The sequence below is a fragment of the Rhopalosiphum padi genome, chromosome 2, assembly GCF_020882245.1.
Source record: "Rhopalosiphum padi isolate XX-2018 chromosome 2, ASM2088224v1, whole genome shotgun sequence".
Lineage (NCBI taxonomy): Eukaryota > Metazoa > Arthropoda > Insecta > Hemiptera > Aphididae > Rhopalosiphum > Rhopalosiphum padi.
Genome location: NC_083598.1, coordinates 88,927,829 through 88,952,654, shown reverse-complemented (window position 1 = coordinate 88,952,654; position 24,826 = coordinate 88,927,829). Strand labels below are relative to the sequence as shown.

General features: G+C 29.6%; 1 protein-coding gene and 1 pseudogene across 1 annotated transcript; one reads left to right on the top strand and one right to left on the bottom strand.

Moving 5' to 3' along the window:
• Positions 1–5,265: 5,265 nt before the first annotated feature.
• LOC132920533 (MATH and LRR domain-containing protein PFE0570w) lies at positions 5,266–16,310 on the bottom strand. The gene is made up of 11 exons (XM_060982994.1): positions 15,885–16,310; positions 15,233–15,343; positions 14,534–14,626; positions 14,317–14,443; positions 14,160–14,230; positions 9,885–14,064; positions 8,992–9,806; positions 8,233–8,320; positions 7,993–8,145; positions 7,773–7,928; positions 5,266–6,343 (listed from the first exon to the last, which is right to left on the bottom strand). The coding sequence occupies exons 1-11, from the start codon at positions 15,978–15,980 to the stop codon at positions 6,156–6,158; spliced, it is 6,078 nt and encodes a 2,025-aa protein (XP_060838977.1). The 5' UTR covers positions 15,981–16,310; the 3' UTR covers positions 5,266–6,155.
• Positions 16,311–19,268: 2,958 nt separating this feature from the next.
• Positions 19,269–22,637, top strand: LOC132919134 (uncharacterized; annotated as a pseudogene).
• The last annotated feature ends 2,189 nt before the right edge of the window (positions 22,638–24,826 follow it).

Here is a 24,826-nt window from a genome sequence, read left to right as displayed (position 1 = left end):
ACAATATTGGAAATTGTTGGAAACGCAACATTTCATGTAGTGAATTTGTAAATCATCAGATTTTTCTGATGCAAAATATACCTATAACCTATAACCTATAGCCATATTATTTGTATATTTGTATCGACTATGAAAAAGAAAATTGGTTAATAATAATGGGTAATTAATATAATCAATCGTTAGGCTGCGGCGACCACACCTAGACCTTTTTTCTATGCGACCACTGCGATCCTAGATATTGTGAACGTAACTATTTTTCACTTTTATTAAAATAGTATATAAAAGAAGAAGATGTAAAATCTATGAATGTTTTTTCAACAAATTTTACACTAATTCGCTTTTATTATCGATTGGCCACAGTTGAGTTAATTGCTCATTTTTCACAGGAAATCTATAAAAAAAAAATATTCATAACTAGGTGTTTATAACTAATAAACTTAACTAAATGAACCTGGATATATGTATTACTAAAAAAGATCTCGTATAATAGACAATTATTATACGTTACAATTTTACAAACACTATCAAAAAAAAAAAAAAAAATTAACGTTTTCGTAATGTGTACAATATGTTTCGAACAGATTCGTATGTCATTCAACGACGTCACAGCCACCGAATAATCGGATCAGAATCGAATCGCGCGCGTTGTCAGATCATTACAGCGGCACACGAGACGAGCAGCTCAAACGAGAGCGATACACCCGTAACGCGGAACTCTTACGAGTCACTGGAACTGTGCCATATGCTCGCTAGACCCGACGTACGCGCGACTCGTCATTTCTGCGGAACGTACCCCACCGTAGCTCTGCGCATATGTCGTCAATGACGATAAAGCACAGGAAAACGGGGGGTTTTACGAATATACGTTCTGTTTGGAAAACATACTTGAACACTTACGAATAACGTATTCCTACGAATGACTGTTTGTCGCATAACACGGAAACAGAAAAAATGAAATATGCATTAACGCAAATATTTAGATATGTAACGATCAGTGTTCGAGCTAAGGAAATGTTGAACGTGCAAATAGGTATGAATAAAATCACTATTTTAAGAATACGAGTACAAGCAATGTAATGTGCAGGCAACGTAATATGTTAAAGATGAAAAAATATAGATACCAGATGCCTTCCCTAATCGCGCAAGTCTGCCCGGGGTGGGTCTTGCTACGACGGAGGACGGACAGTGAATGTCAATGCTGGTCGTTTCGCCGGGCCTTTTATACCCGATTCATTAGCGATAATACTGCAGGACCGGTATCGTGTTATTCTGTGACCGATAACAAGAAACCGTAGAAACCCCAATAGTGCAATCGCCGATAAACGCACAATTTAAATAAAAGTTATTATGAGAATAAAATAATTATAATAATAATAAAAATAGTAATATTAATAATAATAATAAGATTATGAATAAGAATAATAAATATGATAATAATAAAAAGGAAAAGAAGAATCTACAGAACCTTATCCGTGCATCTCCCGCACACCGAACTGAAAAATCCCCCCTCTCGGACAATAAATTAAAAGTTAAAATATTAAATAATTATTTATTATGTACACACTTTTCACGGGATTTTAAGACTTTTCCAGAGTTTTTTCCAACCCGTTCTTTTCGTATTCGCGTAGTTTGCGTCTTTTGAAAGCCGTTCGTATATACGATTTTTCGCCGTACGACCGCCAACAACAGTTCCCCGGACGTTTTTTTTCATTCTTTTTATTTTCGCATCACATAGGATCGCGGACGCCGTTCGATGTACGTGAGATATTTATTCCATTGTTATTGCTTTAATGTACACGTATATAATATACGTTTGATTCGATGCCCATTTGTCGATGTACAATACTGTTTTTTTTTTTTTATTCAATAAATTGCATTATATATTTATATTATTTTTGTTGTTCTCGGTAGCTAAACTTTTACGTCTCATACTTATATCTTCAACCACGGGTTGTGCTGTATACCATAAAATCGTTTCTCGACGACGTTTGTGTCGCACAATACTGTATGTCTGTATTCGTGTACATGGGTGTATTGGTGTATATATATATATAGTTAATAATACATGATAAGTTTTATGTAGGTGTATTGATGAGTTATTATCATAACATGTTTTATATCTTTATAAATCGTAATTTAAATTATTATGTCATTGGATGATGTGTAATAAATAAAATAATAAAATAATTCAATGGAATAGAAGTAAATAGTATTAAGTTCGTTTCTCTTGGTTTGTATTTATAATAGTGATTATTGATTAATGTGTTTATTACAATACACGAATCACAAAGTCATAAATAGTATTATATAATATTAATAATGCGAAATAAGTTATAATTAAGTATATTCCGTTAATTTGTTGAACGATGTAAACATCACATAAAATAAATTATGTAAGATAGACTAGAAATAAAATGAAAATATTTAGTGGTTGTTAATTTAAGTCTAAAATTAGAGTTGTTTAAAATAGACTCAGATTAATTTAATATTCTCACGACATAAATGCTACGTATTTAAAATGTTGATAAGCGGAGTAGTGGACAAACATTTTACTAGTGATGGGCAAACCAAGACCAAGACCAAGACTATGGCAGTCTTGGTCTTGTTTTAGGTCTTGCAAAGCAATTCGTAGTCTTGGTCTTGGTCTTGCTGCAAGACCAAGACAATTTTGCCCATCACTACATGTTACGGTTAACCCCGTACCACTCCACTCTGCGCATCTAAACTTTAAATACTTATAAGTCATAATGTAAGTTACCTATAATATAAGTAAAAATTGAAACTCTACCTATGTTGTCATTCAAAAAAGTAAAAAACTTAAAAGAAATATAAGGATAAAAAATTAATTTTTTAATAAAAACGTTGTTTTTTTAACAACTTGAAACTATGTAAAAAATGTTTTCAAAAACATGAATACTTTTTGAAATAATGAGTGTTTTATGATAAAAGAATCACTCTGTATATGGCGATTCGACAAATGATAATTTATTATATATTATTTATTAGAACAAGAAGTGGTCCCCCAAAAAAATATTGTTGATATAATAGAAGGTGAAAAACAAAAAAAAAATCATAACCAATAACAGGTATATTTACTGTTTCTATTTTTTCTATTCATAATTAATTTTAAATATACTAGTCTTAATATTTTTGCGAATTTTATTAATATTACACCTATATAAAGCTAATTCTCAACTTTTGTAAAATAGTATAAATATAAGTTTTTTCTTACAAAACTGAATACATTCTAGTATTTATTCTGTTAAACATGAAGGTTACATTAAAATGTAATACTTTTGATTTGGTGAAATGTATAAGAATGTCAAATGGTTAGAAACTCATGATACTATAAATTTTGAAAACTAAAAGCAAATACTCTTTATGTCATATAGAGTATTTGCTAAATGTTTTAAAAAGTGAACACTTCGTAATAACGAATAAACACGACGTTTAATAAATTATTGACCTGTCGCTAATGCGTAAGATCGTTTACGGGGGAAAGACAGATATGTGCACATGCAACGTGTGTGATAAGCCGTTCGCTCGAAATCAACAAATCACTCTCCGACCAGCGAACACGCTCCATCAAGATCAAACTCTGGACGATCTCACCTGACGTCGACCGTCCAGGGTACGTGATGATCGATGCGTCGGACCGGTATATATAATATTGTTACCGTTCACTCGTTTATTGAGCAGTGGCGTTTGTAATTCCGCGATTCTGTGGTATTTTATGTAGATGAGATGCATTTGTTCGGTCGTTAGTTGTTAGTATTTCAATTTCGGTGTCGTCAATTTCCAATGGCGTGCACAGTTCGTAGTTTTCTCTGGGTTAGTTAGCGGATTCGCTTCACGAAACTTGCGATTTGTAAACGGCACGTTACGATCGCGCCATCTGTCGTATGTCTGTGTGATCGCAGTGTTCCGTGTACTCGTTACTACGACTTTACTTCACTGGGTTCGCGACGATGAAATACGGATGGCATGGGCCGAGGCCGCTACGGTCTAATAGTAAGAAAACAAGTCTTCCTATAAGACTTACACAAGAAGACTTGTGCACTGTCAATGCTGATTTAGCATTTCTATCACTGAGCCAGTTCTCAGCACTCACAGCCACACTTACTGCAGTGAGCCGGTCTCGGTGAAGATAGCTCTGCAACTGCTCAACACGATTTAACTTTGTCGTAGGTCTGCTTCAGGTAGCGTTATAAGTTTGAAGTAAATAAACAACACGTTTTGCTTAGAGTTTAGAAATAATATTTATATACTGAGACAATGTTAAAAGCCAGCCCGATGGGTTGTTAAACGCCACCGGTCTATGCGTAATTGTAGTCAAACTATGTCTAATTGAATAATGAAGCTACAACCCTTTTTATACAAAACTATATGGGCGTAGTCCCTAAAAATATAGGTACGTGTCATGGTAAACAGGGAATTTAACTATAAGTTTCTATTTCTGTAGAGTCCACCTACTTTAATTTTTCCAAGTCGCGAGCAGTACGAGCACTTTGATCGAAATTCGAAGGACGTGCTCGGGTGACATACCGGCGCCTGACACCGTCCGTGCAGCCGTCCTTTCGTCGCCATCGTCCTGCCCGGCATTCTCGGCCGAGTGGGCCCGAGCTCCGGACGCTATTCACGTCGGATACACAACACGCGCCCGATACTTCGCCACACCGCGGAGAGACGCCCGGCGGCCCGAGTCCGTCGACTGCAGTCGTTCCTGTGACCTGTGCTGCAGAAGATATCACGACGTCCTCAGTGACGAAACTAGGTCAACTAGAGCCCCAGTGTCACTTTTAAAGAAGCGGCCCTAATTTAAGTTTCTTACGCTTATTGTTGTGAATAAATTTGGGATAGTCGATAAATTGTTGATTAGAAAAAATGAGGTAATATTAACAAATTCCTAAATTTTTGTAAATAAAATTATGAAAACCCAATAATAATAGACATGACACAAATTTTCAATTCTATACACATTTTTCAACAAAATTTCCAGAAAAATGTCGGAAAAACCATTTTTTTTTCCCAGAGCCTCGGAAAATGAGGAAAAATTGGAGTTTATTAAATGAAGCATTTCCGAAAAACCAGAATTTTTAGAAAATTAAAAATTGAATTTACGTTTAGAAATTAAAATAATCTAAGTAGGTAGTATTATTATTATAATTTTTTAAAACACTAATATTGTAAAAGGCATTGGGTATATTTTATGATTTGAGTAGGTTAATACATCATCTAAAAAAAAATTAATAAAAATTTTAAAAATTATATTTAAGTTGTTATTTTAATTCATTTTCAAAGTATTCTTTGTAACAAAACATTGTAATTTATATACATTATTCATTATAAATGTAAAAACATATCTTATTGTTTATCAGCTAATAGACATCTCTAATTTAAGATTTGAATGTCAATGGCATTTTTTATAACACATCTCAATTATTAATCAATTATTATTAATACAGTGAAACCTCGGTTAAGGACAACTCTCAAAAGTGGACACTCTTAAATCCCCATCATATGTATACAATACAACTGACACTCAGTAGTCAGCAAAGACACTAAAAACCAATAACAAAATTATAAATAATCTCTATTCATCTGACTATAATATAATATACTATCCAAAAAACTTAAGTAGGTAGTAAAAATACATATTTATTTTTTCATACATTTTGTAAAATTTTAAAATAATGAAGATGCGATTGGATTATCCACATTAGCCAATCTGTAAATACATTATAAAAAATATAAAACATCAGCCAAAAAGTTGATTTTTTTTAACTAGATAAAAACACAATACAAAAATATTTATAATAAATACATTTAAATAATAACTAACATTTAGTAAAATACATTTCTTATATGCACACATGTTTATATTGTGTGCATATTTTTTGTAACTTTTTCCTATAGCACCTTCTAATAGTGGACAATAAGTAATTCTTCACAAATGTCCACTATATAAAGGTTTTCCAAATAGTAAACAACTTCCTATAGTGGACATTTTTTAATTCCCCATGACTGTAAAGGTTTCACTGTATTAAGTACAGATAAAATTGGTTTAGGTGAAATATTTGATTACATTAACTTATTAACAGGTGATTATATACATTTTATTTTGTACAGATTTTAACAAGAGGTAACCTATAATATTATAAAGTTAATTTTTGTCTAATAATCGATGTTACAAGAGTGTCACTGTCTATTATTTTGGCAAAATCATTATCCCACGCTGGCTTCCATCGATTGCGATCTTTATCGCACGTTACAATCAATTCCTTTGAGTATTGTGTATTTGTCCAATTTAAGACATAATTGCCGCCAGCACAACTTATAATCACTGAAAACCAAAATCAATATAATTCAAATAATAATGGATTAATCTTAGCAATACACTTTATATATTATGACTTATGAGTAAAAACCAGATTTTTCATAAGATTCTTATAGCAATTTTTTATATCATATACATGCAGTTGATGAGTTTTTAAACTTAATCGATAAAATAACAACATTTTGTAATGCATAGCTTAGATTTACACAGTTTATTATAAGTTGTACTTATTAAAGTAAAAAAAAAATCAAAAATCGTTAGTCACAATTTTAATTTATAAGCATTTAAAGTTCAAATGTTTATGAATAGACAAAATCGCGAAAATTTGCAAGGAATTTTGAAGTTGAAAATTCATAACATTTTTGTAATTTATATCTAAGGTTAAAAAACCCAACACAAGGTTCTCCATAACTTTTTCTTCAAATAACTGCAAAAAAAAACTCTAGCGTCAATAAAGAAAAAAATGTATGAGTATAAAATTAATTTTTTTACGAAATCTAGTAAAATAAAGATATATTACAATTTAAATATAGGTAATAATATAATATATCCTACTAATTATCCTAGACTGACAAATCATCTCCGTTCAGAATCAATATTCGTATACAATGATACCTGTCATCGCATTCAAATTTAACACATCCATTATAGTGACCTACTCTCCATCTCTACTATACAGCAGACGTAGAGCTATATCCATTTAACCACCTTTTTTTTATTGTCTTGAAATTATATTATTCAATATTATCTTAAATTGTTAGAATCTGTAAATTAATTCTGAATAAATCTAATGTTAAACCTGATATTGTCATCAACAAATTTTAAATTTACAATAATCCATTTTACTGTTATTTTTAAAATTAAAACAAATTGAGTTATTATAAAATTTAAAGATAGGATATTGTAATTGTCTAGATCAGTGGTTCTCAACCTTTTTATGCTCACGGCACATTTTTTATACATTTCGACGGAATACCAAGAAAATTAAGTACTGGGAAATTTCTATTTTTAACCCCTAATAATACTATACGCGTGTACCATGGCCTCGACTCGCGGCAAACCTACAGCTAGTTCGCGGAACACTTGTTGAGAAACACTGGTTTAGATGTTATAATTTAGGTTAAAATCTCATTAAATATAAGAAAAAAGGAAGATATCTTGGGTGGTATATTCATTTTAAGGCAAGTAATGATCATTTTACAATTTCTAAAAAATGTACAGTTTCAAAATACTCATAATTTATTTGGCAATTAAAAAAACAATAAAAGTATCAGAGATTCCTTGTAAAATAATCTTATTTTTAAATTTTATAATAAATCAATTCACTCTAATTTATAGTATAATTAATTATTATAAGTGCATAACAATCTGGTCTTTACTTATATAACTTTATAAGTAACAACTAACAACATTACTTTAATACGCAAAACACTACCTTTCATTTCTTGGGGACTAGGTTTCACTGATGGAGTAACCAGCACATTATATCCATCTAGGAGTTTTTTCGTTTTGGCTTTGGCTAATGATTCTTTTAGCTGAAACTTGTATTTTCTTTCTGCATCTTTATCCACAATTAAAAAATCGTCAATGTCTAAACATATTTAATAATATTATATTATATACAGTAGACAATAAAGAACATGCAAGACAAAAACCTTGAAACATTTGAACAGTATAAGAATGTTTGAGCCAATTGGTATTGACAATTGGACATCCTCTAGCTATTGCCGACAGTATTTTCATTGTACAACGTATCTTGTCTGTTACCAACACTGAACATTCTGTAATCTCGTCTGTAACCGTACCACCTAGTAACAACATACAATTTAGGTTTAAAAAAATACAATTTATAATTATTTAGACCACTCAGCTTTTAACATAAAACATTATAATACCTGTTTTGTCAACAAATTGTTTCATTTCTTGCAGGTGACGGCTCTTGAGGTAACTAAAACTAACAACAGTTTCTGTTGAATTTTCAACCTAAAATTACAAAAAAATATAGTTTGTTACAATTCTTTATCAAATCTATATATTTTAAAAAGTAAAAAACTTCATTGTAAAATAAATATATTATATATCAGGGGTGGCCAAACCGCGGCTCATGTCATAGACTTTTGTAGCTCGCAACTTATTGTAACATTTTTACAAAAAAATTTTTTTAATGTGAATTTATGTATGACCTTTTTATTTTTTACATTTTGGCTCTTTCATATTTATTAATATATTTGGTGACTTGCGAGTCTCTTCTCGCAAAAATACTAATTTTTTTTTTATGTAATCAAGTTTTAAGAAGACACATCAAGGTTTCATATTTCATATTTCTACATATTATATAATAAACAATAATAACATGTTTAAGAAGAAATGTGGTAAACTACTATAAAGCGTTATTAATGTTGAAAGAAACTAAAAAATAAAAATAATATTTTTGATTTTATTTACTTAACATTTATTAAAAAGGTTTTATTTGTTTATTAAAATGAACAATTTAGAATCAAAACCACCTAAACATAATTTAAATTTTAAACTGTATAATTTATTTGATAAATTAAAAAATGGCTATAATGTTTTCCATGTGTAAGACTGAAATAACAAATTTTGTTAATGACATCTTTACATTTATTGAGTATAAAATCTACTTAGTCACTCACCAATGATTCTAATATTTTTTTCCTGGTACATATTTTTTTGTTACTTTCTTCAACACCATCCTGCTTTCGTTTTCTATTAAGTATTGATGCATTTTCTTTTCTAGTCATTGCTCTTGTCTGGTATCGTTCTTTATTCTCCTTAACTTCATGTGTGATTTTGCTATTACCTTGTTTATCACTTTTTCCTTTAACCTGACATTGTACTTTTTTCTTATTCCAAAATGATTTCCATACAGAAGCATCATTACCAGAAGTAGATGGTTTACAGTTCAAGGCATTTAAATTATCTTCAACAGTTTTTGAAGATGAATGATGTTCTAACAATGAGTTTGCACTTATATCAGGTATATTTAATGGGCTAAATATAGATTCATCCATTCGTTTCAATCGGTCATTATGTTTACGGGAAATAGATACTCGAGACTGCGCATAATCATCAGTTAAATGTTCTTGCTTAATAGAAGATAATGTGTTTAAATCAGTTTCTCTATTAGTAGAAGTTTTTGAACAACCTGGCAAATTAATGTTTTTTAAAATAGGCACTGTAGTTATATTTTTCATTACAGTATTTTCATTAGGTTTATTTAAGATATTTGTGGAATTGCTTGAATTGCCAGAATATGATATGCATAAATCTTCTCTAACACGAATTTTTGGTTTATTAATTTTTAAGCTGTTGGAAGAATTATCGTTACATACTGGTAGTTGGACATTTGATAGGTCAATTGTATTAGAGTTAATACACTTTGATTTTTGAACCTTACTTCTGTTTTTATTGTCAGGTTCAATAGCTTGTTTATGGTTGTTTAGTTTATCTGAAACACAATAAAAAAATAATACTTCTGAAATCTAGATTCACAGTTAAACAATTTAATTGGTGTCATGATACTTACTGAAATCTTTGTGTTTATTGGTAAAATCAGTCTTAGAAATATTAGTATTTGTTTTATTTAATTGTGAAAACTCAGCAGGTTTTTGAGTGTTTTCTTTATTTGCTATAGTAGATACATTTGCTAATAAATTAATTTTTTTAGTGTTTGAAATGTTTTGTGTAGGACAGTTGAAGAAATCATTGTCAATTTCGGGAACCTGAATTGAACTTGTATGTTTACTGATTGTATTACTATTGGATGTACTTTCTATATTTTCAATAGGTTTATCTATAAGTTCTTGTGTTACTTCATCATGTACAGTAGAAGAAACTTTTGGTTTTAGATCTGTGTTTTTAGTAAATGACAATTTTTGTGTTGGGCAGTTGAAAAAATCATCATTATCTATTTTAAGAACCTTTGTTAATTCTTTTTTTATATTGATGGAATCAGTGTTAGAAATACTAGTTTTTGTATTATTGAATTGCACAAGCTCTGTAGGTTTTTGCGTTTCTTCTTCATGTATTGAATTTGATATTTTTGGTTTTTCTACTATATTTTTAGAAATTGAAATTTTTTGAGTAGGGCGGTTGAAAAAGTCATCGTCCATTTCTGGAATTTGAGTTAAATCTTCTTGCACACTAGTTGAATAATTTTTAGACACAGTTAAATTATTTTTGTTAGGTTTTGAAAATTCTAAAATATTTTGAGTTTCCTGTTCATGAATTGTAGAAGAAACTTTTGATTTTGGATTTACTTTTTTAGTAGTTGACAATTTTTGTGTTGGGCAATCAAAAAAATCTTCATTATCTATTTTAAGAACTTCTGTTAGGTTTTCATTGATACTGGTAGAATCAATGCTAGAAGTATTAGTTTTTATATTATTGAATTGCACAAGCTCTGTAGGATTTTGCGTTTCTTCTTCATGTATTGAATTTGATATTTTTGGTTTTTCTACTATATTTTTAGAAATTGAAATTTTTTGAGTGGGGCAGTTGAAAAAGTCATCGTCCATTTCTGGAATTTGAGTTAAATCTTCTTGCACACTAATTGAATAATTTTTCGACACAGTTAAATTATTTTTATTAGGTTTTGAAAATTCTAAAATATTTTGAGTTTCCTGTTCATGAATTGTAGAAGAAACTTTTGATTTTGGTTTTACTTGTTTAATAGTTGACAATTTTTGTGTTGGGCAATCGAAAAAATCTCCATTATCTATTTCAAGAATTGCTGTTAGGTTTTCATTGATACTGGTAGAATCAATGCTAGAAGTATAAGTTTTTGTTTTACTGAGGTGTGCAAGCTCTGAAGGTTTTTGTGTTTCTTCTTCATGTATTGAAGAAGACATTTTTGGTTTTTCATTAATATTTTTAGACATTGTGTATTTTTGAGTAGGACAGTTGAAAAAATCATCATCCATTTCAGGGATCTGTGTCAATTCTTCATTTATACTAGTTGAATATTTTTTTGACACAGTTAAATTATTTTTGCTAGGTTTTGAGAATTCTAAAATATTTTGGGTTTCTTGATCATGAATTGTTGAAGAAACTTTTGGTTTTAGATGTACTTTTTTAGTAATTGACAATTTTTGTGTTGGGCAATCGAAAAAATCTTCATTATCTATTTTAAGAACATCTGTTAAGTCTTCATTGATACTGTTAGAATCATTGCTAGAAGTATTAGTTTTTGTTTTACTGAGTTTTGCAAGTTCTGGAGGTTTTTGTGTTTCTTCTTCATGTATTGAAGAAGATATTATTGGTTTTTCATTTACCTTTTTAGCCAATGCATATTTTTGAGTAGGACAATTGAAAAAATCATCATCCATTTCAGGGATCTGTGTTAATTCTTCGTGCATATGGGTTGAATGTTTTTTTAATGTGGTTAAATCATTTTTGCTAGGTTTTGAGAATTCTAAAATATTTTGGGTTTCTTGATCATGAATTGTTGAAGAAACTTTTGGTTTTAGATGTACTTTTTTAGTAATTGACAATTTTTGTGTTGGGCAATCGAAAAAATCTTCATTATCTATTTTAAGAACATCTGTTAAGTCTTCATTAATACCATTAGAATCAATATTAGAAGTACTAGCTTTTATTTTACTGAGTTGTGTAAACTCTGTTGGTTTTTGTGTTTCTTCTTTATTTATTGAAGAAGACATTTTTGGTTTTTCATTTACCTTTTTAGGTATTGAAATTTTTTGCGTAGGGCAATTGAAAAAATCATCATCCATTTCAGGGATCTGTGTTAATTCTTCATGTATACTGGTTGAATGTTTTTTTAACGCGGTTAAATCATTTTTGCTAGGTTTTAAGAATTCTAAAATATTTTGAGTTTCCTGTTCATGAATTGTAGAAGAAACTTTTGGTTTTGAATTTACTCTTTTAGTAATTGATAATTTTTGTGTTGGGCAATCGAAAAAATCTTCATTATCTATTTTAAGAATCTCTGTTAAGTCTTCATTAATACCATTAGAAGTACTAGCTTTTATTTTACTGAGTTGTGTAAACTCTGTTGGTTTTTGCGTTTCTTCTTCATGTATTGAAGAAGATATATTTGGTTTTTCATTTACCTTTCTAGGTATTGAAATTTTTTGCGTAGGGCAGTTGAAAAAATCATCATCCATTTCAGGGATCTGTGTTAAATCTTCATGAATACTGGTTGAATAACTTTTTGACACAATTAAATTATTATTACTTGGTTTTGAGAATTCAAAAACTTTTTGAATTTCTTCTTTATGTATTGTAGAAGGAACTTTTGATTTGGAATTTATCTTTTTAGAAATAGTTAATTTTTGTGTTGGGCAATCGAAAAAGTCTTCATTATCTTTTTTAAAAACCTCTGTTAAGTCTCCATTAATACCATTAGAGTCAATGTTTGAAGTACTAGTTTTTGTTTTACTGAGTTTTGCAAGTTCTGGAGGTTTTTGTGTTTTTTCTTCATGTATTGAAGAAGATATTTTTGGTTTTTCATTTACCTTTTTAGGAATTGAAATTTTTTGTGTAGGGCAGTTGAAAAAGTCTTGATTTTCAAGCAAATTCAAATTTTGTTGCTGAGATTTGCATTCTTCTTCAATAAAATTACTGAAAATATCATCATCATCTGCTTCAAAAGTATTCACATTTCTTTTATGTTTATCAATATTATGACCTTCGGTGACAGATTTCAAATTAGATCTTGTTAATGTTAATCTATTTTGTTCAAAATCATTGTTTAGACCATCATTGTGTATTCCACTTTTTTTAGTTATGTTTAAAGGTTCTGCTGGTTTTTCAGAGTATTGTTTATTTGAATTAATATTAATTGAACTTGATAAATTGTAATTACTGGGAACATCAAATACATGTGTAGTTGGAATACTTGATTGATCACCAGATTCAACTTTCTGGGATTCACAAAATAAAATATCATCGTCATCTGCATCAAAACTATTTTTGAAATTATTCATAGATACATTTTGTTTCTGGCCAAATGATTCATTTATTGAAATAGATACATTTTCAGATTTAAGATTGGGTATTTCCAAAACTTGAGTATTATTGAATTTGTCATCTTCATTTGGGGACTGAATGGCTGCAATTACATCATGATTATCGGTTTCAAGTTTATTTTCAAAATCATTATAACATCCAAAATCCATTACAGGACTAGGAGTGTCTTCTCGAATTAATTCTGTATTAATTTTGTTAGGAGACTGAAATATATTTTCCGGTGTCTTGTTAGTAGTTACGAATGAACTTCCAAGATCCATTACAGGACTAGGAGTATCTTCACGAATTAATTCTGTATTAAATTTGTTAGGAGACTGAAATATACTTCCCGGTGTCTTGTTAGTAGTTACGAATGAACTCCCAAGATCCATTACAGGACTAGGAGTATCTTCTCGTGTTATTTTAGGCATAGATTCAGTTGGGTTTATTATAGAAGTATCTTTATTTGATAAATTGTTAATTATTTTGTTAGAATGTATGTTATTTTGTATTGTTTCTACTTGGCTAAGAGCTTCTAATAAATATTCATCACTGGGACTTGAAGAATTTAATTCTGTGTGTATATCATTGAGAGTATTCATAGCACTTTCAGATCCAGTAATGGTTTGAGAAACTTCTTTTTCTGTTTGACATTTAGAACTATTTCTGATTAAGGATACATTAAAATCAGTAATTGCATTAGGTATATCTGTTCTAAAAGATTTTGAAGTATTGACCTGAAAAGATAAAATACAATTTAATATTGGATTACTGAAAAGATTAAATACAATTTAATATTGGGTTACTGAAATAATAAAATATACAATCTTACTGTATTAGACAATTTTGATAAGGAAAGTTCATCATTTTGCGTTGCTTTGTGTGCAGAAATGTTATCTGATGCTAGAAGTATAAAAATTGTGAAAATAAGAATAAACTTAAATTATTATGTATATTTATGTATAATCATTTTTTTTTTTTTTAATTACCTATAGATTTGCTATTATTTGTAACTTCATTAGATTCTCCGTTTATGAAATAATCAGCTTGGACTTCTCCAAACATCAATAAAGCATTTTCTTCAAGAAAATAAGCAACATCTTTCCTCAAGTTTTTCTAAAAATATTTTGATACCAAATGTAGAAAATATTTATATCAAAGTGTAGGTATAAAGTATAAATTATGAATATAAATTATTAAGTTTACCTTATTAAGTTTAGTTTTATTTAAACTTCCTTTATCTAATAGAACAACACCGTCAGAATCACATTGAATAACGGCGTGATTCATTGATACTGACTAATAAAATATGTAAAAACATTAAATATGAAATAGATAATATAACAATATTTGATTAAAAATATATATTATCAGTCAATTACCACCCCATTGAAGGACATTTTAAGTAACACTTGAGAAATTTAAAATACATTTCTTTCATGCTAAAAAAACCTATTCTTTCCAACTTGCTGAATATTACCGATTTTTCTAATTACAATAAATAGATTTTGAAAACAGGTTTGGATTCCTTATTGTCTTGTCTTACTTAAGATCCCATTAGCAATTTTTACATATATTTTTACATTCATTAATTAAAATTTGTAAGATTTATAAAGAATTTCATTTATGAAAATGCTTTTATTTTTAAACATTAATATTTTATATGTTTTATATGTTTATATATTGTATACTTAATTATTCTTTTTCAGAAAAATAAATGAAAAAGTTATTGAAATCTAATAAAATAAGAAATTCCTCATGATTAGATCTCAGTGGAATTAAAAAAATAGTTTAACATAAAACCATCTCAAATTTGTTCTAATAAATTATGGGTGAGAATTTTCAACTATCCATATAAAAAAACAAGTGGCAATTGACCAATATTTAAAAAAAAATTATCCTTACCGGATGTTCGATGTATATATCATTTAAGGGATGTCGTCCAATTGTATTATCGCCTTCTTTTAGTATATAACGCCCATTGTCAACCATACCATTCAAGACAATGCAACCATACTAATTAAAAATAATTGAGTTAATGATAATGTACATTATATAATTAATTTCCTAAGTATAGGTGGCTTTTTAATAAATAAGTTTTTATTTACCATAGGAAGAATTATATTATACATAAATCTGTCAAGTATGTAGTTAGATTAACCTATTTGTTTTTTTTAAAACATATTAATAGATACCTATTAAACAATATTTGCATTTTTAATGTATGGCAATAGTGTAAGTATTAGGTACTGGTTTAAATAAAATAAAAAAAATTGTTACTTAATTAACTCCTTTTATAGTATTATTAAAAAAGATGGAAAGTACAAAATTTACAATCTTCATTCATAATAATACAATAGATAAATAAGTTTATATTTTTTTACTAGGTGCAATGGTATGAGAGAGGAAACGTCCATTGACACTACTTCCAAATATGAACTCAATCTACTACTTACAATCTGTTTGTTCAAAAAACATTGTAGGTACAGTATAACCGCACCTTACTGTCTCACCATTTAATATAATTAAAATACAGGTAAAGGTATGTGGTACTTACATCATGAATTTTTTCTCGTTCGTTGTCCGGTTGGATATCATCAGCACTTACAATAGCTTGTGTGGATATCCAAGCGGAATCCACATCTGCGTCCATAGTTGCTACTGTGTCAAAATTGTTTTTTTATCGGTTAAAAAAGTTTGGTGGGTATAAACGGTTCAGATGCAAGTCCTGATAGTTAGGTACCAGGCAAGTTTCATTACGCATAACATTACACAAACTTGCGATTATTACAAACTGCTAGTTGCTACTACCGAGCAACTGTACATCAAATTCATCAAAATATAATAATATACAGACTACAGTTTGTCAGAGTATACTAATTAGTAATTAAAAAAATCATTTTTTTTAAATAAATAAATAAAAAACTAAGTACTAAACGCACAATGTCAATTGATAATATAATGTTATTATTTATTATGAGTTTTGTTTTGACTGTAAATCCGCGGTTAGATAAGGCATCGTGATAAGCAGGGGCTCACTAGTCGCTTCGTAGTTCGTTAAAAAATAATTTAAAAATCAGAGAGAAATGAACATTAGTAGATTACAGCGCCATCTAGGTTTATAATTTTATTGTTTTAGATTTTTTTCTTGACGATATTACAAAAAAATATCGTAACGTGGTTGCATACAAAGCGCCAAACGTCTAAAATCCATTCCAACCACAAGATGATGTGACTATATTGTTCGTTCGTTTGTAAGCACTTAACCTACATATTAAAAAAGATAGTAAAATTCTACACAAGATGAAAATAAATCTGAAGTGCGCACGGGTCTCGGTCACACAGTAATAAGCGTCCAAAGTCCCAGGTGACTACTTTTCGTGCGACCGCCGTACTACGAGTTTACTTGTATGCTCTCGTCGTTTTTAATTTTTTTTGAACGTGTTGCGGAAGGTGGCGAAGCACTTAACCTATTAAAAAAGATACGAAAACTCTACCCAAGATGAAAATAAATCTGGAGTGCACACGGGTCTCGGTTACAGAGTAATCAAAGGTTTAATCACTAAGTATAGTACAGACAGTGTCGAAGGGTCATAGGAGACAATGAAACAAAGTCTACCCACTTAAAATTTGGATAAATAATTTGGTTTTATGATGCTTAATACAAAGAGGGGTAAATACCCCCCTTGAGCTTATTATATTTAAATTTTATAAATTAAGAAAAGTATAAAAATGTTGTCATTGATACCAGTTTGTAAGAACAAATTGTAAATGGTGAATATTAATAATTAAATAATAAATAATTAATTATGTTTATATTAATAAGTATGTTATTAAGTAGGTATGAATAAGTATCTGATGGATATATATTAATTGCCCCCCCCTTGATGAATTTCTGGATCCGCCACCGACTTAATAATAAATTAAAATATTTATTTTGTTAATTTAATTCGATAGTAGTTCATTGTAATATATGCTTTATTATTTGTTACTATCTTTTTTTTATGCCATACCGTTAGACGTTATTGCATTCTTAAAATAGATTATAGTCTATTCAGAATAAGAATGCCCACTTTCGCGCATGCATATTCTTAAGCATAGGCGTGCGCACAGGGGGTGCCGGGGGTGCCCAGGCATCCCCGGACCCTTCACCAAAAACGACAAGGGCCCTTATTATTAATTAAGTGTACATTTTAAATCTGCACATGTGAAAGGGTATTTTCCAAATTAAGCATTGTAAAAAATAAACTCAGATGTACTATGTGCCAAGATAGACTAGAATCATTACTACTAATATTCACAGAACAAGAACTAGCATGTAAATTAGATTTTAATGAAATTATTGACGAATTCAAAAATGATATACCTTTTAAACGTCGATTATCATTATAAGATTAAAGATTGTATATCTCTAAATATTTATGTATTGTTATGTAATATGTTTTAGAACGAATAATAATAAAAAAAATATTTTTATTGCATTTAATATCTTTAAATCATTTGTCTGTATCCATAATTATTTTCAAAATTATTGTGGGCCCTAATGTTTAGTGTGCACCCCCGGAACCAAAAGTCTGCGCACGCCTATGCTCTTAAGGCTCGAGCCCTCTGGCGAGATTCAGGTGGTGATTGGTCGTCGTTGTCGACTACTGCCGTCACCCGTCGCGGTTGACAGCCGCCGCCGTGTGTACAGAGGATAAACGCGTAAACCACGAATGGCACAGTATCGTGAAAACGAGGGGAATATTATGGTTCACTACCGCTTACCGTGGCAACAAACGTGCGCGAACCTAACCAGTTTTTGGACGGTCGAGTGGGCGTTCTTATTCTGAATAGAGTATAGTTGCGGACCGTGCGCGATGCATGCGACTATACTACGAGCTGTCGCCCGTCGTCTGTTGTGGCGCAGTTACAGTGGGTAATTTTTTGATCATCCTAATTCATTATATAAAAATAATGATGGGACGCCGCGTCACGACGTCTTGTTTTTCCGGTCACGATGTGCAGGGGAATATGTTATTGAGTAGGGATTATCGTGGCACTACGAGACGTGTCTTGCCGATTATATTGTTTTCTTGGAGGTGGTATTTTTGAGCCCTCGTCGGGTAGTCAGCGCTCCCGGTGGCAGTTACAAGTGGTGTACTTTTTTCGGCCGCTTTCATAATGGTACAATACAAGAAGTGTTTACACCTCTATATATTCACTTTGGTACAAGGTCTATTATACGGCCAAACATGTTTATATATCTATGGTTACAGCGTACAGTATCATGGGTTAAATATATTTATCTAATTCTTCGTTGTCTTTGGCAAAATCGATTAAATCTGTACAACTCAATTAGCTATATTCATAGATTGCATTTGACTACAACTTGTCAACTTAGTATATACTATTCATTTAAATCTACTAATTTCAATGAAACGAAAATGATCAACATGACAAAATATTTAAAACAATATTAACAATTTTTCAAAATCTCTTGCACAAGTTGTGCACGGGTATAGAATATTATAAGGTTTTAAATGAATAGATTGTTTCATGTTTGCTTTTTTGTCATTAGATGGTTTGTCCTCTTACCTTGCAGTTTTTGTGTGAAATAAGTCCCATGTAGAACGACCTAAGAAACACATTACTATTTACATTATTGTAAATAATATTAAGTAAAATAAAACAATTTAATATAAATTTAATAACAGATCGAATTCTTCCTTCATTACATCCTGTCATGTGTGACAGACAGGGATACCTACACTATACTACCGAGGATGTCAAATTAAATGATGACGTGGTCCACTGTGAGAATGGTATCTGAACTATATCACAATCTTAGGAGCGTTATCAAGGCTACATATGGATTGGATGCCATTAATTGGTAATGAAGGTGGTTTTTCTCCAAATATTCTTGATAGCTAAGAATGTTTGCGTTTAAATCAACCCTGGAATGGACGTATGAGTAATTTTTATATTACTTGTTTAAACTCGAGCAAACGTTTTCTTACCTTTACATTTAATTTGAATGAACATTTTGAAACTGAAAAAAAAATAACAGACTTTTACAAAGAAGTCGTTAAAGAATTTTCAATCGTTTCAATTGAAGATCCATTTGATCAAGATCATTAGAAAGCATGGACTAATTTTACTGCATACACTGACATCCAGATATATTTATCATTAAACTAGTTATTTATACTTATTAAAATAATAAAATCATATCTTAATTCTAAATGATGTAAAAGAGGTAATTTCTTCTGAATGTATGTAATATTTGAAAAATATTCATATTAATTTTGACTTGGTAATGACTGTTAAGGCAAAAATAACTCAAATTATTATAATAGTACAAGACAAGGTGGATATAATATAGAGGTGTAAACAGTTCGATAATAAATTGATTGAAAAATGTACACCACTTATGATTTCCACCGGGACCGCTACCTACCCGATAAAGGCTCAAAATGTACATATTTTTATACGAAAATACGATGCACGATGCTTGCAAAGCCATAATAATATAATATATTATGAATTAAATTTAAATAATGAGTAGCTTAAATGGATTTTGATTTTACATAAATCTATTTTCAATAATATAATTATTGTTAATTACCCGCATTTTTGCGGGGAATAGTGTTTTGTGGAGCAGAAATAGACATGCTGCCTACTTGTGTTATAATCATGAAGACTAGAATAAGGAAACCAAACTCCGTTTCTGATAACGTCTCAAAATGAGTCACACGATTAAACGGCCACAGGTGGCACTGCATATGCTAGGGTTGCTACTTTAACCCGCGTAGTATAGGGAATATTCATGTTTTTTGCGTTTTTTGTAAAATATATGCATTATTTCGAACCCTGGCCCATTATGAATTTTATAGCTTGTAAAATTAAGAATCCATACATGTGCATATGTGTATATTTCATTAATATTTTTTTCCCCATCAATAAGTGGTACCTATATTATAATAAATACAATAAATACAATCATGGCTATTGCTATTTTTAGCAGAATATCTAAGTTTACTATATGATAATTAAGTCAAAATGAAAAAATATTACTTAATATAATACCTATTATAATAGATGTTATGTACTAATTTTTATAATCTTATATTAGAAATATTAGAAATTAATTATTAAAAACGAAATCTTGTTATGTGTCCGGGTGTAAGACAGGCTATTCAGCTAGAGTTCTAATACTAGATTAAGAAGAAAGGTACTTATCTAAATTATCTTGAATATGTGATACAATATATATTTTATGATAAATTAAATTTTTAAATATTTTTAATTTTTACGATATACCTCAATAAGGTAGGTCTGATAAAAAAGAATTTCCAATATTAAAAACGGGAGTGCTCTAAAAAATTATGAAACTTTTCTGAAGCAAATAAATATGTTACCTGTTATGCAAACAAGAGGCTGTGAAATCCTGCTTAACTGTATCAAAAGTGAAGAGTGGCCACGGACGTAGATATACATTACATTTGATATATGAATGTATACTTATACGAATAAAAAGTAAAAAAACATATGAACATTTGATGTCACATGACATTCTTTCGTTGCCAAGTATAGTTACTCTAGATAAATATCTTGCTAACACTAAAGGGGTATGAATTTCAAACTAGCACTTTTAATTGCCTAAATGAAAAATCAAAACATATGAAACCTGAAAAAAAAGAGGTAAATTAATAAAATCAAGAAAATCACAAAATTCATAATATTGTATTATATATTATCATAAATACATTTTTAGGTACTCTATTAATTGATGAGATGAAAGTATCTGAGCAATTAATGTTTGACAAAAAGACTAAAAATTAATGGTTTTCACTGGTCTTGGTGAACATACTCCAATTCACCAAAAAAATCAAAGATGAGATCATGCATTAGTGTTTTATTCCAACCTTTTTTAGAGAAATGGGTTCAAGCTTTAGCTTACTTTCTGAGTAAAGGAGCAGAAAACAGTACAGTTTAAGTAGTTTAACATCAGCTGATCATAGAAGTTATAGTACTTCTAGAAATATCTGGCTTTTATGTGGATGTGATTACAACTTACAACTGATGGAGCTGCATGGAATAGAAGTATGTGGGCAAAATTTGGTGTAACTGAAGATGTAAGCTGTCAGCATATATGTGATGAAAACCGAAGACTTTGGTTCATTCAGATTTTCATCATCTGGTTAAAAAATTAAGGAACTCAAAATATAGTGAAACATGGGTAATTAAAAAGTACAAGTTTAATAACATAAACAATCTGATAATATAAAATAATAGTCTTACATTTTACCAGACACTAGATGGAGTATAAAAATAAAACATTGGGAAAGTGTTGTTGAAGAGGAAAAGTTGTCAGATTATTCTTTAAAAATTTTAAAACATCAACCAGATGACATTTTTCCAAAATTTTTCCAAAAAATGAATGTTGGACGAGCTTTTCAGGTATAATATTATAGTAACACTCAACATAATATTTTTTAAATAATTATTTTTGTTTCATAATAGTTTTTTAGTCATGATACTGTCGTTGCAATGGAAATTTAACAAAAAAATAATCCAAATTTAATAGATAGTCATAGTAGTATAGGTTTTATTAGAAAAGTAAATGAAATGATTCAAATAATGAACTCAAGATTTCCAGCTCAGGCCTTAAGAATCAAATCACAACAGTATCAAGTAATAATATAATATTCAAGTTCAAATGTATATTGAAACATGAACTATATTATTACCTGGATGTATTTATTTTTATTTTATTAGTGTATTCAATAATTTATCAAGTATTTAGTTCAGTGGGAAGAAGAATGTAAAACTTTTGGATAAAATTTCATTACTGATAATACCTGTTTTGGACTGAAAAATACATTGAAAATTATGCAGTTTCTTATACCGAAATGTAATTATAAGTTTTTAATGACATCACGCCTTAATCAAGATGCATTAGAGGTTTTTATCTAAAAATACTAATAAAAAAAAATAAGAAGTTGTATATTTAAGTAGGTACTGCTTAATACTTAAATTGTATGTAAATGTTTTTAATGTTGTACAGCGATTTTTTGGAATGATGCGGTCATCATGTGGGTCTAATGATCATTCTGATGCTATTTTATTCATACAGATGTTTCGCTTACTGAGTACATATTCATTGGTTAAGCCTTCGCGAGGCTCAAATATTTCAGGTGGAGAAATGTTGGAAACTCTTTTGAATATTGAAGACATATCTGATTCTAAAGAACGTAAGGAAAAATTAGAAAACGCATTGGATGTGATTTTAGACAAAGGAGAATATCAAGAAATACACCAGCAGTAGTTGCAGTTATTTATGATCATGATTATAGTGTATCAGATACTTCTAGTCTGGTCCTTTCTTATTTGTCAAGGTATATAGCAAGAAAAGGAAAAAGATTTTCCAACTGCTTTCCATGTCTCCACAGTTTAAAAAGTGGTAGAGCCCTATCAAGAGACAAACTTATATCACTTCGCACTAAAGGCTTTTTTTATTTATCCATCTAATAATTTATTTATGCTCATTACATCTTTAGAAGAATCTGCCATGAAAAAATTATTGTTAGAGGAGTTAAATGTAGATACAATTTACTCCATAACTTCAATGATTAATTCTGATGTTGATTCATTCCCTCTAGTTGGATGTTCACTAGAAAGCCATAAAAAACAATTAACTAAAAATATAATTAGATTTTTTTATAACAATGAGAATGCATTTCATTGTAAATAGGGGTAATTATAAAGATACAACTAAAAAAAAACAGAAGGTGTCTAAATTATAATAAATATGTATACTCTATCTCAGCGGTGCCTTTTTTTGGACTCAATTTAGCCACGGTGCCCTGCTGCGAATAACACGAAAGACAGAACAAAAAAAATTATCATTGATAACCAATTTTACGCAGACCACGGTGCCCTTAGAAAATGCTCGGGGTGTACAGTTTGGGAACCGATGGTATATAATATTTGGATGTAATACATGTCGTATGTTGTCTGTCAATATTGTCAATTGCACCGAAAAATATCAAGAAGAATTCCTAAAAATACATATTTTGTGTAAAATATTAATATCAATTACCATTGATTTTAGAACTTATAGAGTTACAGATAAGTTGTTTTGATCATTTGGTAAATTAGTAATTTACAAATATGTTTGGGGGCTGAACGTTTGGTCACATTGATCCAAAAGCCAACACGTTTGGGTACAAATAGACACAACGTTTGGGCACATAAAATAAATTCGTTTTTACCTGGTAAATTAAAGAACGTTTGGGTAGACTTTATAAACACGTGATCTACAATAGTGGTACACTCATATACTTTATCTCCAAACCAGTTAATATCAAACTTCTATTATTATGATTATTCTATGATCATTATCGTAGAATACTCGACAACGAATTTTGTCGGAAAAAAAGTAAATAACCTCCTCGCGGTATCTTCTGGGTAACGCTATAACAATATTATAATAATAAAACTTAAAGTTAAAAAGTAAAAAAAGTGTACTTAAATGTGTGTTCCCAATCGTTCTCCAAAATCCCAGGTAAAAATGTCATTTTGTGTCCAAACGTGTTACGGCCTTTGGTAACTTTAGATTTTGATAACTGCGAATCTGTTTTTACGTGTTGGGTTACCTAGTTTTATCTAGTTTTTATAGTTATTAAAAATTGATACTCAAGACATTTTTCAATGACATTTAGTACAATCCCAATTGCAATGGCTATACAACTCCATAATTTTTGTACCGTATAGACTATAGACTCCGATATCAAACTAACAACGAATTTTAAATTATAATAACTATATTAACCATACTATTTATATAAATTAAAATTATTAAAATTAAATCAACAGACAATTGTATAATAATATGGTTTAACTGTTATTTTTTTATGGCGTAATTGATGTATAATTATACGGGTAGTGTAATAGTGTCCCAAATTCGGCATAACTAACGAATACCGCACGGTAGCCAGTATAGGGTACTATTAAGTATAGACAGTATAGTAGAACACTAGATTATAAGTAAAATAATTATATTATTACAGGATTAAAATAAATAATAGATGATACTTATTGACTATATTGAATACAAGATTCCTCGTAAGTTATCCTTACAGAAATTGAAACATTTTTTTTTTAATGAAAAATAACTTCGAACAGTAAATTTATTCATGAATCTCTTACCATAATAATTAATAACAAACATATATAAATATTATAATATACTGGCTAAATACTATAAATAGTATAAATAGTTAAAATTATATTTGGCTGAATGAACGGTTGTCAGGTTCTAATTATTATAATATCGCCCATGACGACGACAACAAACAACATTATTAACGCAATTTATATCTTTGTTTCTCGTTGTCATTTCATATTTATTTTCATTTCATGTTTATTTTCATTTCATATTTATTTTCATTTCGTTAGTACTGAGATCGCAAACGAGTCTGTGCAGTAAAGAACACATCTTTGTCTTCTATACAC